We start from the raw sequence: 18,202 nt of genomic DNA, 5'->3' as shown, positions 1-18,202 counted from the left end.
GTTTTATTATGTTCTGAATAAAAAAAAAGGAAAGGATAGTTACCTGTTGAAAGTCTAGGAATATAAGTTAAAGGCAGAAAGAATTTTTGTCTATAACTTATATTTAATCATAATAGTAGTAAAGAGAATTTTGTTAAAAGATTTAAAAAAAAATACTTTTATGTATAAAATAAAAATTTATTATTATCTCTGACAACATTAAATGATAAAAAGAAAAATCTACGATAAATTAAATGGCACATAACGTTCATTAGTAATGTAAACTAATGAAAACTAAAAATAAATGCATTTCGGTACAAAAAAAAAAAGATAAGCGGTAATATATTTATAAAATTATAAAATGAACAATCTTTGTAATTAACAAAAATGTATTAATTTTTTTTTTGTGAATTATTAATATATGTATGTTAGTGTTTTCGTACATCATAAACCATCTACATACGTACAAATCCGTGGAATCACGCCAAAATCGTGAGACATAATTTTGTCACAGCATTGTCAACCAAATAACGTTATCTCATTTGATATTGTAATTATGATAAAAAAATTGTTTGCATTTGCATTATTATGTTTGATTCCGCTACTCTTACAAGTGTCAGAAACTTTATTCAAATAAATTTTTAACTTTCAAATGTTTGTTTTAACAAAATAAATATTTGAAAGGAGTATAAAATAGTAATAGATCTAACGAAAAGAACCCCACGAAAGTAGACAGATTTTTTTTTTACAATCACAAAGTCATCAAGACATTATTTAGTGAAGATAATGATACAATCATTATCTTCACTAAATTAAGTTATTGTAAAATAATTTAATTAAATATTTTAATAAGTATAATCATTTAGTATAGAGGATTGATTACCGCTAATGCAGGATCTACGACCTCCTTTTTTAGTAATACAATATCTTCTGCTACAAATAGTTCTGCAGACTGTTATGTTTATTTTTGAAGACAGTGATAGATTCTGTAACAGCAGGGTCTTTTGGTAAACAAGAGATCAGATTCATTGATGTAACCTGCAATCAAGTGTTCGATACCATATATATGAATGTGAAAGCAAGTTCTTACCTCTTATTGTCTTAATAGCTCAACTAATTATGTGGAGTGGAGAAGTTATTGATATATTATGTTTACGCGATGTCGCGGGTAAGAGCTCTTCCTCATAAAATATTTTAAAAGTGAGATAATATAAAGACAAGTCCATCCCTGCTCACAATATTTATAAATGTATTACCTTTATATTTAACATGTGCAATAAAGAATATATATAATAAATGTTTCACGAGAACTTAGGGTAGCGGAATTAAACAAAAGAATTCTAATGCAGTTATCAGAAAGACGAAACTTTTCAAAATATTAAAATAATGTTATCCTCAATATTATAAAACATATGTTTTTTTTTTATGAAATTTAGACAAAATAATAATATGAATAATGACCCCGTCGGCGTAGTTGCTATTACGCACTTGGTGGAAAATGGGACTCATAATCTAAAGACATTAAATAGTACCTAGTAGTTAATGGACATCATAAAATCTATTGTGTATCCATAGTATCCTTTATGTGTTGCACTTATTGAGGCTATGGTCTTATGCATTTATATCCTATAATTTTATATTAATGTCAAAAATATCAAATGGGAAACACTCAGTATATCAACAGCAATGAAAAATTACGTCTTTTTTTCTCCAAATCTCACTTGGACCGAGGTTTTACAAGTCTTGAAGCTGGCGGTGCGAACTTTGCGAAGCCTTGCTGGTCGAAGACAGGCAGTAAGTCTCGAACCCTCGCGGAGACAGTACCACCAGTCACTCTGGAAATATACGGACTTCTATATGTTAGTTACAATATAAGTAAGTGCTCAGAAAAAAATACTACAGGTTGTTAAGGAACTAAATAATGTGAGTCTATTTAAACCTATTAAATTTTTTTGATTGTGTCAACAGTTGTTTTTAATGGGTGAAAAATTGGTGACTTCGCCAATGCCATTGGTACACACTGCTGGGGTACCAGTGAGAGATGATAGGTGAGGGTGAAAGTAGGTGTGTTAGTCTGTAGTAACGAATTCCACAAGAATTAACCACAGTGGTTTCCAGAAGGAACCGCATGGAGATTGACCTGATAGAGTATACTGCAATGGAACTGTTAGATCCCATTTCTAACAATCTCTTTCTCCCTTGCGTCAACAGTGTATAAACTATTCGAACTGCCCACAATCTACAAAACGAGTTTATTTACAAAACAGCTAAAGTATGGAAAGATAAGGTTCCTTTCTCAATGAACTTGTTTTTTGTGTATTGGGTTTTAGTCTACAGAGACGAGCGAATTTATTAAATAATACTCTCTTCTCTACCTATAGAACATCTCATGCATTGCCACTCCTGAGGATAGAAAAGTTAGAAATTCTTAACAAATAACAAGAGATGGCTGCAGTGCATTGTGTCGTGAAATGCCATCAGTCGTACGAACAAATAGTAACTCTAATACCTTAGTTTAAGGACCAGTTCATGATAGTCGAAGGCAATAGTTACCTGCTCGGTTTTATAAGCTTAGCAGCTTGAGCCGGAGTTGCCAGTTCAGTTGGGAAGTACGTAGCACCGTAGAAGTCAAGACCGTTCTGGAGTAGAATGTTTGCTTCCTCGATGTTCGCGAGAGTGACGCGGATGACGCTGGTGGCTTCTTTGGGAACCATGCTGCTGACCAGTTCCCCATCGATGGTTGTGAGAGCTCGAGGTGGAGTCTTCTCTACAGGTTTTGGGGTTGATGTGCCTGAATTAGATACAATGTTTAATGTTGCTTCAGTCAAATTTCTGTATCCATTTTTCCTGTTGATATCTTACAGGGTTGACAGAAAGAACCGAATACAAATGTCAGTATACACATCTTTTATTTCGCCAATTAAAAAAAAAAACATACAAACATATTTAGCCTTTAACTATCTACTGCTGAACATAAACCTCCCTGTTGGGGAGTTTTGGCAATAGTTGCCACGCTTGGCAGACGAATTGGTAACCGTAGTTAGGCTTTTAGAGATGTTTTAAGAGGAACGCTGCTGTCCATCCTTCGACCTCCCTTAGTCGACTCATACGACATCCATGGGAAAGGAAGGGGTGGCCTATTTTATGCCGGGACCTACACGGTGATTAGAACTAATACCTAACTGACACCAGCTTGGCTACTTGATTGTATGCTGTGTTTTGGTTTGAAGGTGAAATTACTTAGTACTGACGCTCAAGATCTTCATGTTACAGGAGAGAAAAGGCGCCGGTGGTGTTTTTATTATTGCTTCGTTTATAGACATCACTTGCTATCACATAGGCTACATTTTTTGATATTCTCTTTGTAACAAATATTTAGTTACCATAATGACCTATTAACGCCTCAGTACTGGGCAATGTTTTCTCCCTACTACATAGATAAGAATGTTAGCCTTTTCATGGAATTTGGAATAGCAAATTAGCTAACGACCTACCTAAATAGTACCACATAAAGTACATACCATGGGCATAGATAATATAGGGCACAGATAAGTATGGCTATCACTGAGGACTAAGATTAAGTACGTTACGTATCCTATTTTTTAATTGGTGATAATGGAATGGCAAACTCCGCCTGCGCTATCGGTATACGCTTGCAGGGCACCAGTAAGGGATGATAGGTGACGATGAAAAGGCTGGTCAGTTAGCCCATCGTGACGAATTCCACTAGAATTAGCCACGATGGTTTCCAGGGGAACCGCGTGGAGGCCGATCTGATAGGGTGTATTACTAGCAATGGGTCAGCTAGACCTCGTTACTAACGATCCCTTTCCCCCCTACGCATTCTATTGCCTTTCAAACCGAAGCACAGCCATACAAACAGTAATATCATTTTGAGAAATGTTTTTTTTATTTGTGCTTTTTTATTTTTATTCTTTTGTCTCTTTTGCTGTGTATTATGTGTATGTTTTTTTTTATTGTAATTTGTGTACTGTAAGTAATGTAAATAAATTGTCTATCTTCTTTTTATTACATTTAAGAGTTTTCTCTTATCGGTGCAACTAATTAAGCATCTTCCTCCAGCTAGTTCTAACCCAGGCCATATCCTTGACCTCCTTATACGACATGACACCTAGTGTTTCTTTTATCTGTCCTATGTAGTTATTAGAGGTATCCACGTAGGTATATTTGAAGAAAGACATTCCCTAGCTTTTTTACCACCTTTTAGTTTTAAATCGAGTTACTTCTCATTTCTTGAAAACAATTATTTTTGCTTCGAAATTTGCTTTATCTTTCAAGTTTTCAAGAACAACATGTTAAATGCATTACCATCTCTTGGTGATCCAGAGAAGTGAAGACGGACAACTTCAACTACGGACGTGTACTTGTACAACGCATGGCGGACATCTTCCTCGGGCACCTCATCAGGCACATCGTATACATATATGGTGAAGGTCTTCTGTGGTCGACATGGTATTGCAATCTGAAATGATTCCAATATTGGTTTCATCTTAGAAATCATCGGAACGGTGAGGTCGCTCCGTGAGGCCTGTGAAGATCCCAGGAAGCTTCTGTGCTTTTGGGCGGAGCTAGGTTGGCTGTACTAGCCACGACTCATACGCACAACGGCCCAAATGAGAGGCTAAGCACGAAAAATAGAGTCCTATTTACATTACATTACATTACGTTTTATCTTTACAGTTTATACAATGTACGTACAATGTACATGACCCCTCGTGCGTTACCCTTCTTGAAGACTAAGATTTGTTATTTCTCCATAATTTCTATCCTCACTATTTTTTATAGAATTTAGAATGGCAAACAAGTTGACGGCCCACCTGATCGAAAGTGGTAACCGTCACCTATAGACATGAGCAGTACCATGGACATAACAGAGTATACTGTTTCGCCCATGATACCCCCCATGCGTTGCCATTCCTGAGGACTCGGGTGTTATTTCTCTGTACCCTGTAAATTCACGACAAATCCCACCCTTCAAACCGAAACACAGCCATGCAAAATAACTGCTTTACGGTTGAAACACGAATGGGACAGAGTTGACCAAGCAAACGACTTTTGTACAAAGTCTCCCTCTGGTTTCTGTTATATATTATACATCAAACCAAAATATAGTATAATATAAAATAAATACGCATAGTTTTTTGGCATTGGAAACATAAATGGGATAGAGTAACATTTTTAAAAGATTTTTCTATAAGATTTTATCATTGTTACGTCGAGATTTAAATTGGCTTAAATCACAGATTATAGAAAACAAACCATATTACTTTATATTATATTAAATAGAATAGAAAGAATCTTTATTCAAATAGAAAATAGAAATTTACTGGTTGAAGGGTGGGATATGGCAGTGAATTTACTGGGTACAGAGGAATAATACCTGAGTCCTCAGGAATGGCAACGCATGGGGGGTATCATGGGCCAAAGCGTATACTCTGTTATATCCATGGTACTGCTCATATCTATAGGCGACAGTTACCACTTTCCATCAGGTGGACCGTCAGCTTATATGCCATTCTAAGTTGTATAAAAAAAAAAAAGATTTGTTTACAAGCTCTTTTAAAAAGTCAATTTTTAATGATTGTACTACTGGATTCTAGATGTAGATTATCTGCTGAGAAGAACCCGGCAGAAACTCAACAGTTACTCTTTTCAAATTCTTATATACAAGATATTTCTACATTTGCATGGCTACTGTGACATAATTAGAATTAAGTTCTATTTATATGTATTATCATGGCCCTAGCTAAACCCAAGTTTAAGGTAGGGCGAAAGAACTTTTTGGTTGGGCAAAAGTCATATTTATGTGACTTTGAAAAAGCAAATCTGTCTGATGTTCTTAGGACCTATCATTTGAAGGTAGAGCTTTGGGCCTTTTAAGGTAGAGCATTGCCCATCAATGCCCCTCCCCTCACCCCTAGCTGCGGCCATATGTATATGTAGCACCTTTAGCTGCCCGCTAACGAAATGCTTTCTTACTGTACTGGGTTGACTGGAAGAGATCTCTGTTAGAGATAAGTCCACCCTTGCTCACAACATTTATAAATACATTATTTTATATGTACTTACAAGTTCAATAAAGAATATATATATATATATATATATATATATATATATATATATATATATATATATATATATATATATATATATATATATGTATTATTAAATGGAAAATAAACAAAATATTCAAAGTATGCCTTGAGACGCCATATTCAAACATTATAGGATTATCAGCACCGTATAAAATTTGATTGAGTACCAATCCAATTTATATAAAGTACTCTGTAGTACATTTGAAATATTACAAATAGGTCTTTAACTTTTTTTAAGTTAATGATCAACGTTATATATAAGCCAATTATGATGTAAGCATGTCGAATAAGATTTAGTTTGTTATGTATTTCGTAAACAAACAGTTAATTCTAGTATGGTTCTAATAGTTTTTCTTGTATAGGATTAATTTTCTAGAATTCCGTTAGTAAATATTACATTTAAATTTATCTTTGTCTGATCCATGTTCGCGACATGCTTTGCTTAAAGTTTACTCGTGTTTAAAAGATAGCGACCAATGATTTAGTCTTATGAATAATTGAAATAAACACAATATCAATGCAAGCAGATGTTCAGATTATTAAGAAGAATGTTAAGAAGAATAGACAAAACAAAAGGAGAAAGGGAGAGAGAAAGAGACGGAGAATAGAATAGAATAGAATAGAAAATCATTTATTCAAATAAACTTACATTGAAGCATTTTTGAATAGTCATTACATTTTTTTTAATCTACCGAGAGAAAGCCAGAATCTAAAGAAGGCCTTTAACAAAGCCGGCTGTTGTTGTTACTTCTATCCGTTTGAGCACATACCACATGTTAAATGAATTTTGATGATATTGTTGATGATCACTTCATTCTTTTTAGAAATGTAGCATAAAGTCTAAATGAAGAAATTCCTGCATTTATTTACAGTGAATTTTAATAGGAAGAAAATATGCAACTAAAGAATAAGGAAGGTAGGCTACAGCATAATTCATTAAATTCGATAGATTTAACAAATCTCAATGAAGAATGAGCAAGCAAACATAAAATTGGATCTTGGAAATGTGCCAATTACCTTCCTATAAAACCTGGAACCGGTCACTTTATGGAAACCCTTCTTGAAGACCATCTGGTAATCGTCCACGCTCGAGAATTTGAACAGGATTCCTGTCGCTGTCTTCGTCAGGGAGAAGCAGCCTTTGAACTCCATCTTCTCACAGATGGCGGAGGCTTTCTCCATGCTTAGCCCATGGGAGGGTGTGAGAAGGAATGCGCCTTTAGTGAGAAAGTGCTCAGAATCCGATATATCGGACTCGCTCTCTCCGCCCTTCATTAGAGTATGGATCTGCTCCTTCCACATGTAAGAATCTGACATCTGCTGGCAAAAATTTTATATATTTTTATATGAAAAACTATTGACCTACCCCGGCGTCGCCCATTTTTTTGTAATAGATAGCTAGATAGATAATTTATTTACATTACTTACAGTACACAAATTACAATGCAAACATACACACAATACATTGTAAAAGAGATAAAATAATGAATAAAATACAATCTACTTGCTTGCTGATAATGTGGCTTTCTATAAATTAATGAATATTTAAAATCGATTAAGTATTTTCTGAATTTATTGTTTATTGGTATTTTAGTTTATATACTAACAAAAACTCTTATTTTTATAATAGAAGTTTAGAAATGTATGTTTTGTAACTGAACAATTTTGTGGGTTAAGATCTTTCTGTTAAACACGGCAGAAAGGATTTAATCCGCAAAATCACTCGTCATTTTGGTTACCGTTATTTAATTTTTGAGCATTTTATAATTTATTTCTGATAAACTACATTCAATTGAAACTTTTATAGTTTGTATTTTTTTTTTATAATTGTGTGTATATAAGGGTGTAGCAAAATGTTGCATTATTTATTTATTAATATAATGTAATCGTAATGTCACGTATGGGCACCACAGAATATCAGCGCTGTAGCAATTAAATTGCTGCAGCACATGCTGAGTGGTGACCATGTTGGCAATAATAAATGTAAAGTTTTTTTTTTAATTCATAATGTATGTAACTTTTTGTTGTTGTCAATAAATGTTTTCTTTCTTTCTTTCTTTCTTTTTAACAATGAAGGTATCAGGTTATTTGTACAATCAATAATAATAATATTTATATATACAAATATAATAATAATAATATACAAATAATTGTAATAATAATAAACCGCTGAATTTATATGAAATTTAATAGACCATTATCTAGTTACTGAATAAAATATGATTTGGTATGAATACTATATTTATTATTTTGAATTCTAAATAAGGAGACGATGTTTGAAGACGCTGCATCATATTCAGATAGTTGCAGATTCGATTCCCGCACAAACATACACTTGTATGAGTATTTAAGAGTATATCTGTTTGTATTGATCTGGGCATTTTCCATGTATCCTATATAAATATTAGAAAGAAAATTGTTACATATATTTAAATATTTCCATTAGTTGTTACTATATAACTAATAGAGAATGAAGCAAAAATAGTGCTTCATTTTGCGACTAGATGGCGTTATAAAATTTGTGATGGTTTTCAGTTTAAAAGATGAAAATATATCTACAATTAAACTTATACCAACAACAAATAGCACAGAGATTACTCAAAGAAGTCTGAGTTTAAATATAACCATGTTATGAATACAATGGGATGAATGTATTTCCCATGGTAATGGTTATTAAGCCGTTGCGCTTGATCGAGCGTGGGGCGCGTGCGGCAAAATGACATTGCCTCTGTGTATTGGTCTTTAAAACTTCCTGCTGTCAAAATATAACTTCACAATCGTTTAGTATATACTGTCCATAAGGTTCAAAGTTTGATTATTGATTTAATAAAGTTTATTAACTATTGCATTATTATTTATATCTGTTTTATTCATGAATTAACTTCCTGGATGCCTTACTAGTTTCAGACGCAGTTACAGCAGACCTTATGACCTTATGAGAGCAGTTCACGAGTATTCAAGAATAAGAGCAATATAAACAAATCCCTTTCATGGGGGGGAAGAGATTGCTGCTAATGAGGGCTTCCAGTCCCATGGCCGGCAATATACCCTATCGGGACGATCTCTGCGGATACCTCTGGAAACAGTCATGCTGAATTACAAGTGTATTCATCATGATGGGCTAACTGACTTGTCTTTTCATTCTCAAGTATCATTCCTTCCTGCAGTGGGCGGTTATTTTTTTTGCAACTTAAAATGGCAAACAAGCTGACGGCCCACCTGGTATAAAGTGGTAACCATCGCATATAATAGACATGAGCAGTACCATGGACATAACAGAGTATACTGATTCGCCCATGATACCCCCCATGCATTGCCATTCCGGAGGACTCAAGTGTTATTCCTCTGTACCCTGTAAATTCACTGCCATACCCCACCCTTCAAACCGAAACACAGCCACGCAAACACAACTGCTAGACGATAGAAACACGAATGGTACAAAAGTGCACAAGCAAACGACTTTTGTACAAAGTCTTCCTCTGGTAAAGTTAAAAGCTGATATAATTATCATGATGATACGCAATTAAATGACTGCATATTATCTATTTCAATATAATAATTACTAATACATGAGTTACATAGACAATACATATTCTTAGTGCCGCGAAACTGCATTGCAGTTTGTCTGCAGCTTTGCGCTCTTGTACATGCACCTTTATAAACAATTATGAACTATTTGAAATGCTAATTCTATTTACAAAATTTATATCTTTATACATACATACACATACATATACACACATATACATATATACAGATACACAAATACACATGCATATACTAATGTGTACTCATACCAGTAACAACATTTACTATCCACTTGTTTGTATTTTAGATAGTGTGTACTGACCACAGTCAGAATGGCAAACAAGCTGACGGCCCTGATGGAAAGTGGTAACCGTCGCCTACAAACATGAGCAGTACCATGGACATAACAGAGTATACTATTTCGTCCATGATACCCCCCATGCGTTGCCATTCCTGAGGACTCAGGTGTTACTCCACTGTATCCTGTAAATTCACGCCATATCCCACCCTTCACACCGAAACCCAGCCATGCAAACACAACTGCTTCACGGTAGAAACACGAATGGGACAGAGGTACTCAAGCAATCGACTTTTATTCAAAGTCTCCCTCTGGTATGCGTATCCTAAGATTTACGTTTTAGTTTTTTAACAGAGCAATTTTTAAATAATCAGTCAGAATTATTGATAGGGGAGGTAGGGGAGCATTGGGCACTTTTTTACATAAATGTTAATAAAACTGTTATTTTTTATCATAATCAAAATTTTATTCCTAATATAGGGAGCACACATATTTGGTAGTAATTATTATTAAGAAAAGTTTCAATATTGTAATTAGTTTCAAAGTTACAAGAGATCTTCGAACACATGTCCAAAGTGCCCAAACCTCCCGGCGGTCGGGAGGTTTGGGCACCCATGTAGGGAGGTTTGGGCACTGTATTTAATATGCACGAAATTGCTTTACTATACTACTAGGCTTAAGTATTATATAACATTACTATAAAAAATTGTAATACAAACATTTTTTCTTATCATAGATTTTAGAAAAATTTAACAATGTGACTTAGAATCAGTACTGCACGATGTTAGACTTAATTAAACTTATCTTATATTTGGTATGATCCATAGAGGCTTGTCAAATTTATATTTTAAGCTGCCACGTTTCATCCATGTCGTTGGTGTAGGCAATTTTGTCTTTATATCCTCCACACACTGGCTACGTCCTCGATGTCACTTACTCACTCTCATAAATTTTACAGTTGCCATCGTCTGATTAACATCTTCGATTATTCCAACATAATGGTAGACAGTTTTTTTGGTGTCAAATTTCACTAATACAAAGTTATTGATCTGGAAATTTCTATCCAGAACGATCACATCGTCTTCATCAAAATCTTCCGATTCAACAACGGTTTCGTCAGAAACTGAAACATTTTCTATTTCATCATCGCTGCTAATTTTCCTGTTTTTCTCTAGTTTGGAAGTAAATTCATCAGCAAGTTTCGGAATTTTTTTCTGTCCTGTATTTTTGAAGCATTTTCTATTTTTGTTGAGCATCTTATTTTTTCTTTGTCTTTCTTCTTCTTCCATTTCTATAAGTCTTTTCTCGGGTGTGTCCGTCAATATTCTAGTTTTTCCCTTCTTCCGTTTCATACCCTGCACCTGGGGCCGGCCTTCGGATACGGTCTTACACATCAGGTGTTACATTGACAGTGCCACTAATGTGACTTGTAGAGGGAGATTCCAGTTGAGATGGCCCAATGACTTCCACATTTGAACTTGTACGATCCTCTAGACTCTGATTTTCCCCTGTTGAAGGCTGTTCAGTGACAGGTTGGTCTGAAATAGATTGTTCTGAAGGAACATTACCCTCTTCCGACAAGCAGCGATCAGTTATAAAAGAACAAGCGAAATCTTCATCGGAGAAAATATTTGAATTCAATGGCCATATGCCAGATTTTTCAAATCCACTTTGAATATTCTGCAACTTGAATGCTAGTGGAATGGCTTTTGCTGCTAATTTTGGTATTTCATAAATTGTTACTGTTTTGGCCGGATTGCTTACCATCCAATCTGTTACAGCAGTGTTATAATAAGTTTTCAGTGGTCCATAGACAGTCAGGTCTAGAGGTTGCAGTTTATGGCTGCAGTGTGGTGGGAAAGTCATTAAAACAATGCCTGATTGTTTGCAAAAATCGAGAACTGGTACTGAAATATGGCTCTCATGATTGTCCAGCAGTAAAAGAACTGGCGATGAAGGCGTTGGTTTTGCGTGTTTAGCGAAATGGTGAATATATTTTAAAAAATTTGGTGATGTCACACACACACACACACACATATACACACACACACACACACACACACACACACACTTTCTGGGTTCGTTGCACCGTTGATAATCCAGTTTCGTATATATTGTAAATAGACTCAGGGCCGAAGAGATGCCGTTCATACACAGTTTTAAGATTTTCAAAAAAATTTCCGACACACAAGCTTGTGGCCACACACACACACACACACACACACAGTCTTTGGATGCAAGTTTCTTCTCTGTCCAGTTATCTGGTATTTTCTTTTTTTAATGGCAGTGGCGTATTCATAAACCAATTCGCGTGTTTTCAGTTTTGATAGTCCATGGTTTAGTTTAAAAGATGTTACAAGATATTCCGAAATTTTCTCTTCTTCATCTTTTGTGAATATTTGAGACGATATAAATTTACAAGAATTATCTTTTACGACACCACCCTATACCTTTGAAGGTTAGATCTTGGTATGTCATATTTATTCGCAGTACTTTTAATTTTAGCACCTTTGGAAACTTCTTCCAATGCGCGCAAAATAATATCTTTAGGGATTTCACGTCGCTTATTTTTCTTTTTAAATGAAAACGGCATTGTCCTAAAAAGAAATGATTAACCACTCAATCCAATAGGCATAGCAAAAAGACACCAAAATACACTAAAAACAGAGCCAAACATGCCCAAACCTCCCTCCTACCTGCGTGCCCAATGCTCCCCATAACCTCACTTTTCAAATAGATTAGAATAAGATTATTTTTATCAAATGTAGAAACCTAATTTACAGGCAAATATAATATTCATTAAACACAAAAGAAAAAGATAACACAGATACTTACACGTTCTTGCAGATTTCTTTGATAAGTTACATCAAATCACAAATAAAATATTTACTTCTGTACGCAGCAAACCGTTACGCGCATGTAACTTGACAACCAAGTGAAATGACAGCTGACACTTTAGATAAGCGGTGTTGCTAGTGAATAAAGTATAGTGCTGTGGTAGAAAACAAAAAATATCTATGAAAGTTTTGGAGAAATGAGGGGGTGCCCAAACCTCCCGACTGCCCAATGCTCCCCTACCTCCCCTAAATATTAAATTGTTAAATTCTGAAGTCTATGAATTATGACGATGCTGAAAACATGCTCCTGTTAATCATATAAATGAAAATACTGTTCACATACATACAAAAACACACACACACACACACACACACACACACACACACACACACACATTCATAATGTTTATTCATACATGTGTATTGGTGGTGAGATCTAAATGAAATAATTGCATTATACAAATTAGTTATATAATTGTGAGTACTGCTAAAAAGCCTATGTTTAATATCTGTATGCATGTATATGATAACACGAATCCTGTTCCCTACAGGACAGGCTCAGCCTAGTGTAGGAATCAATGATACATTCTGTGCTAATACAAACATACTTTGTTAAATAAATATCTGTTAAAATGAACCATTTTCCTCAGATGTCCAAAAACCTAGTTAAGTTAACTCTTCTGTCATTTATTATCGACTATAAGCTAAATGTGGTAAACAATTACATTTAGGTTGTGTGGGCGTTTAAGATCAGTTTAAAATTGCCATCAATTGTGATTACTCTGTTTCTACGGCTCCCTACATCCATATAAGGATCGGTAGTCACTTCGATTAATTGTTTAATGATCGTACAATGCTTCGAAGGCCACTTTATTACACCAATTTCGTTGTTTTTGTAAACTTTATTAGTTTGTTACAGAAAAAAATGAGTTTCAAATTAAATTTTACAATGTGTGGGACTTTGTGGTTGTGTATCGAAATAATGTTAGTGTACCAAATAATGTATACTGGGGGGGAAAGGGATTGTTAGTAATAGAGATTAAAAATCCCATTGCTAGCAATATACCTAATCAGGTCGACCTCCACGCGGTTCCCCCTGGAAACTATCATGATTAATTCCTGATGAATTCATCATGATGGGCTAACTGGCCTGTTTTTATTCTCATCTATCACCCTTCACTGGTGCTCCGCCAGCGTATCCCTTTAGCGCGGGCGGGGTTACCATACCATTTTCATCCAACAAAAAAAAAAATACTGTATACTATATCTTAGATAGTATAGATAGTGTGTCTCTATAGAAATGTTTCGAAAAAAACGAGTCAACTTTTTCATACAATTTTATATGATGAATAGTTATGAGTGATTCTTTATAACTTCTATATTTATTTTGTCTTATAAATTCTGCATCTTTTTAAAGCTTAAACACTCAATTTATTTATTAAATAATACGTCAAGATACATTTTATGCGTAAATATATAGAATACTGTTAAAAAAATGAGTTAATTTGACAATTAGTTGACTCGTTTGTTGCCCACTGTTTAACATAAGCCTCCCACTTAGGGGGTTTTGCCTGTAGTTACCACGGTTGGCAAGCGGATTGCCTACCACAGTCAGGCCATTGCCAGCAATACACCCTACCAGGTCGACATCCACCTGGTTTCCACTGGGAAGTATCGTGGTTAATTCTAGTGCAATTCGTCACGATGGGCTAACTGACCTGCTTTTATCCTCACCTATCATCTCTCACTGGTGCCTTATCAGCGTATACCGATAGCGCGAGTGGGGTACCATTTCATTATCACCCATTAAAAAAAAACCGCAGTCAGGCTTTACAAATGTTTTAAGAGGGTTACGGAAATGAAAGGTACATTGGATTAACAGTGCTTGCTTAACAAATAAGGAGTTAAGAGGTAACAATCAAAGTTACTTTCATATTTATGTATATGTATGTATAAGGATGCTGACAGTCTGTAATATTAGTAGTTAACTAGTTACCTAGAACACTAACAAGTATCTCTAACTACCGAGTTAGGGTTATAGAGTTAGGGATTATAGTTAGACAGATAGATAGATAATTTATTTACATTACTTACAGCACACAAATTACAATAAAAAAAAAACATACACATAATACACAGTAAAAGAGATAAAAGATTGAAAATAAAAAAGCACAAATAAATAAATAAAATAGAAAAAAAAACAATGGTTATTATTTTATTATATTTTATAAATGAAAAAAAAAAAATTATAAAGATATTTTAGTGCTTTACTTACTCAAGTAAAAGGTACTTTGTACTTTTAAGTTAAATCCAAAATAAATATATTTTCTTTCTTTCTTTATTTTTTTTATACAACTTAGAATGGCAAACAAGCTGACGGCCCACCTGATGGAAAATAGTAACCGTCGCCTATAGACATGAGCAGTACCATGGACATAACAGAGTATACTGTTTCGCCCATGATACCCCCCATGCGTTGCCATTCCTGAGGACTCAGGTGTTATTCCTCTGTACAGTGAATAGTGTGATGTTAGAATTGTTTTACATCATCATGGAGTATTAAAATAATTACAGATAATTGAAAATAAATTGTTATTCATTTACGTTTTATGTACTACAATATATAGATTGAAATAATACACAGACAGACTTTCTTTTGAAGAGTTTATATATATATATATATATATATATATATATATATATATATATATATATATATATATATATATATATATATATACTCACATAATTGTACATATATTTATGTAAATGTATATGTATTTAAACAACGAACAGAGTTTCGTGCCTCCAGTCAAACTGTTTATAATTACTCTTCTCCGTCCAAAGGTTGCGTGGAAGAGATCGCTCTTAGTAATAAAGCCATCCATTATTTTCTCACTGTAATCATATCTTGTAATCGTTTTTTTTTTTTAAATAAGATTACTAATGTGATTTTTTGGAGGAAACAATAAAGATCTGTCTATTTATTTACGAAATAAACGAATTTTAATCGGACAGCAACAAACAAACTCAAAGGGATCTTTTATTTTGTATGTTATATTTGTAATATGTGTTTATATTGATACTTTATATAAATTGGGGGGGAGGGGGGGGGATAATCATAAACACTATTATACCGACTAAATGTGCAGTAGTTCTCTATTGTATGTGTTACAATTTTTTTCATCGCATAATAAAATTTCTGTTTAGCCAAAGGTTAACTGGGAGAGAATGCTATATAGTATTAAGTCAAAAATAAATAAACATCAATTAAACAGAATTTACTTAAATTCTGTTTATCCAGACAGTGTATTAAATCGATCTCGTGGTAAGGCTGTTAAGTTTTAAACAACGTACGAAACAGTACTCAATTCGATTGTATTTTTTTTTATTTAATGCAATGTACAATTTTTCAGTCAACTTTACAAAAGACGAAGTTTTCAATTAGACTGTATATTTTTTTTTTGTATGAGACTCAAACAAAATCAATTCGATAATTGTCTTATTATCCAATTAAAAACATTTTTAAGTACAATTGTTAATTTAATTAAATATTAATCAATTTAAATTTTATTTAAAATATAACGTATAATATATATTTACAATTTAAAATATAACATATTTAACGTGTAATGTAATATAAAAATTACTTGGGTAATAGTTATGTTTATCACTAGCTGCATCCCGGGGCTTTACTCGCGTCTAACAGTACATAAAGTATCCTATGTGCTATGTTAGGTATATCCTAACTTATTAACCAGTGTAAAAAAAATCCTTCAAATCGGTTTAATGTTTTTTTTTTTTTGCATGAAAGCGTAATAAATGTCCATTTCATCTATCCATTGTTACAAACTTTCGCATTTGATAGGACAAACGTATAAATAAAAATGTGCATTTTTTTTTATTTGCGTCTTTCGTTTAAAAAAAAGGGAATCTATCTTTAATCTTATAAATTAAGTTAGGTATTTTTTTAAAACCATTAAATTCGGTTAACAGTGAACGAACATATTTCGTGGTACATACATATAAAAATAAATTTTATTAAAAAACATACTTCTTTTTTAATTGTTTATTTTTTTTTGGAAAAATCTCCACTCCTTTTATGTATATTAATTTATTATTTTACTCATATTTAATGCCACTATTCTGTACTAATATTTAAAATATTATCATTTTTAATTTTAATTATAAAAAAAAAAAAAACAAAAATACGTACCTGCCCACGTCCCTTGTCGTTCTTCTTCTTCCCCGCTCCCGAATTGGTATTATTTTGTTTTTCCTCTTCGGGCCTATTCTGTTCTGTGTCTGATGCTGCCCCCGCTAAGGACATGGTATTCTGACTGGCGGCTGCTGACGACCGCCGCTTTTCGTTGAGACTGATGCCAAATCACCCGTGGAGCGCCACTCCTTGAGTTGCTTCGGCTTGCAGTGGCGTGGAGTGGGCTCGTAGTTTTTGAGTGGGTGGTATAACATTATTAATTTTCGTTTTAGTATTTTTTTAATGACTTCTAAAGAAGGTTCTCATGTTTTAGGGTTCCGTACTGAAAAGGTATAAATGAACACTTGAGGTGTGACTTTGTATGACATTTGTACGTCTATCTGTCACAGCGCCATATCGCTGAAATTTAAATTTGGAATAAATTAAGATATTATTAATAATTGATTTTTATTTTTTATATTCTCCGTTAACTTAAAAATGAAATTAGGTGTTTTATTCTACCTTATTGAGAGCAAAGGTCGTATATTCGAATCTGGCCGATACCAAAGACTATCTAATGCGTATCAATTTAAATTAAAACAAATTTTCTGGTGACAAAAAACACTGGTGATAAACCACAGTAATCAAAGTGGATTGTTGGATTCTAAAATACTCGGCAAAATGTGTGTATGTCAAATATTATGTTTAACATGATGGCAACAGTCGCCAAATACCTCTCTGTTACTGCAATATTAAAAAGATTTCTAGCAACAATAAGATTGCATTTCATAAAAGCGTATCTATTTTGCCTTCTCATGTATTTTATTGGGTTAACTGTAAGAGATCTTTTTCAGAGATAAATCCAGATAAATAAATTTCTGTTGTTAAACTTATCGCTGTATCTTTTTTTCAACTGCAGTATATAATTCATTCAAGTTCATATAATTTTTGAGCCGTTAATTGTCGTTTTAATATCTCTCCTTGTGCCATGTAAATTCATCATTATTATCATCTCAGCCATTATCTGTCGACTGCTAAACATAGGGGTCAGAAAAAAATTTTTGTCTTAAGAAATAAGTCTGTCTAAAAACATTTCGAATTAATAAAATCCTGTTCCATAAAAAATCGTCTTTAATGTACTTAAACCAGTTATTTTAATTTAAAAACTAAACTATTTAACCGATTTTGATTAATTTTCTCTGAGACTAATCTGTAAGAATATCTTTTCAGATAAAAAAATAATTTT

The 18,202-nt window shown here is 33.5% G+C and overlaps 1 protein-coding gene across 4 annotated transcripts; it reads right to left on the bottom strand.

The window, feature by feature from the left end:
• Window positions 1-770: 770 nt before the first annotated feature.
• LOC113514926 (uncharacterized) lies at window positions 771-17,191 on the bottom strand. 4 transcript variants are annotated; one of them, XM_052896959.1, is made up of 5 exons: window positions 16,975-17,191; window positions 7,113-7,415; window positions 4,309-4,462; window positions 2,533-2,770; window positions 771-1,829 (listed from the first exon to the last, which is right to left on the bottom strand). In XM_052896959.1, exons 1-5 carry the CDS (start codon window positions 17,086-17,088, stop codon window positions 1,697-1,699), a joined length of 942 nt encoding a protein of 313 aa, XP_052752919.1. In that variant the 5' UTR covers window positions 17,089-17,191; the 3' UTR covers window positions 771-1,696. The 4 variants fall into 4 exon arrangements, with proteins under 4 accessions (XP_052752919.1, XP_052752921.1, XP_052752920.1 ...); XM_052896961.1 differs by having other exon boundaries at window positions 771-1,814; XM_052896960.1 differs by having other exon boundaries at window positions 7,113-7,412; window positions 16,975-17,189.
• Window positions 17,192-18,202: the final 1,011 nt, after the last annotated feature.

Source organism: Galleria mellonella, unplaced genomic scaffold (assembly GCF_026898425.1).
Source record: "Galleria mellonella isolate WM207_F2 unplaced genomic scaffold, CSIRO_AGI_GalMel_v1 utg352, whole genome shotgun sequence".
Classification (NCBI taxonomy): Eukaryota; Metazoa; Arthropoda; class Insecta; order Lepidoptera; family Pyralidae; genus Galleria; species Galleria mellonella.
The sequence above is the reverse complement of the archived record's forward strand: the minus strand, read 5'-3'. Positions and strand labels throughout refer to the sequence as shown.

Coding starts and splice junctions, on each gene's coding strand:
- LOC113514926 (XM_052896959.1), bottom strand. CDS start 17,088: ATGTCCTTAGCGGGGGCAGCATCAGACACAGAACAGAATAGGCCCGAA. Junction 7,416..16,974: donor ACGACAAGGGACGTGGGCAG/GTACGTATTTTT, acceptor AATTTTTGCCAG/CAGATGTCAGATTCTTACAT. Junction 2,771..4,308: donor CTCTGGATCACCAAGAGATG/GTAATGCATTTA, acceptor TATCTAATTCAG/GCACATCAACCCCAAAACCT.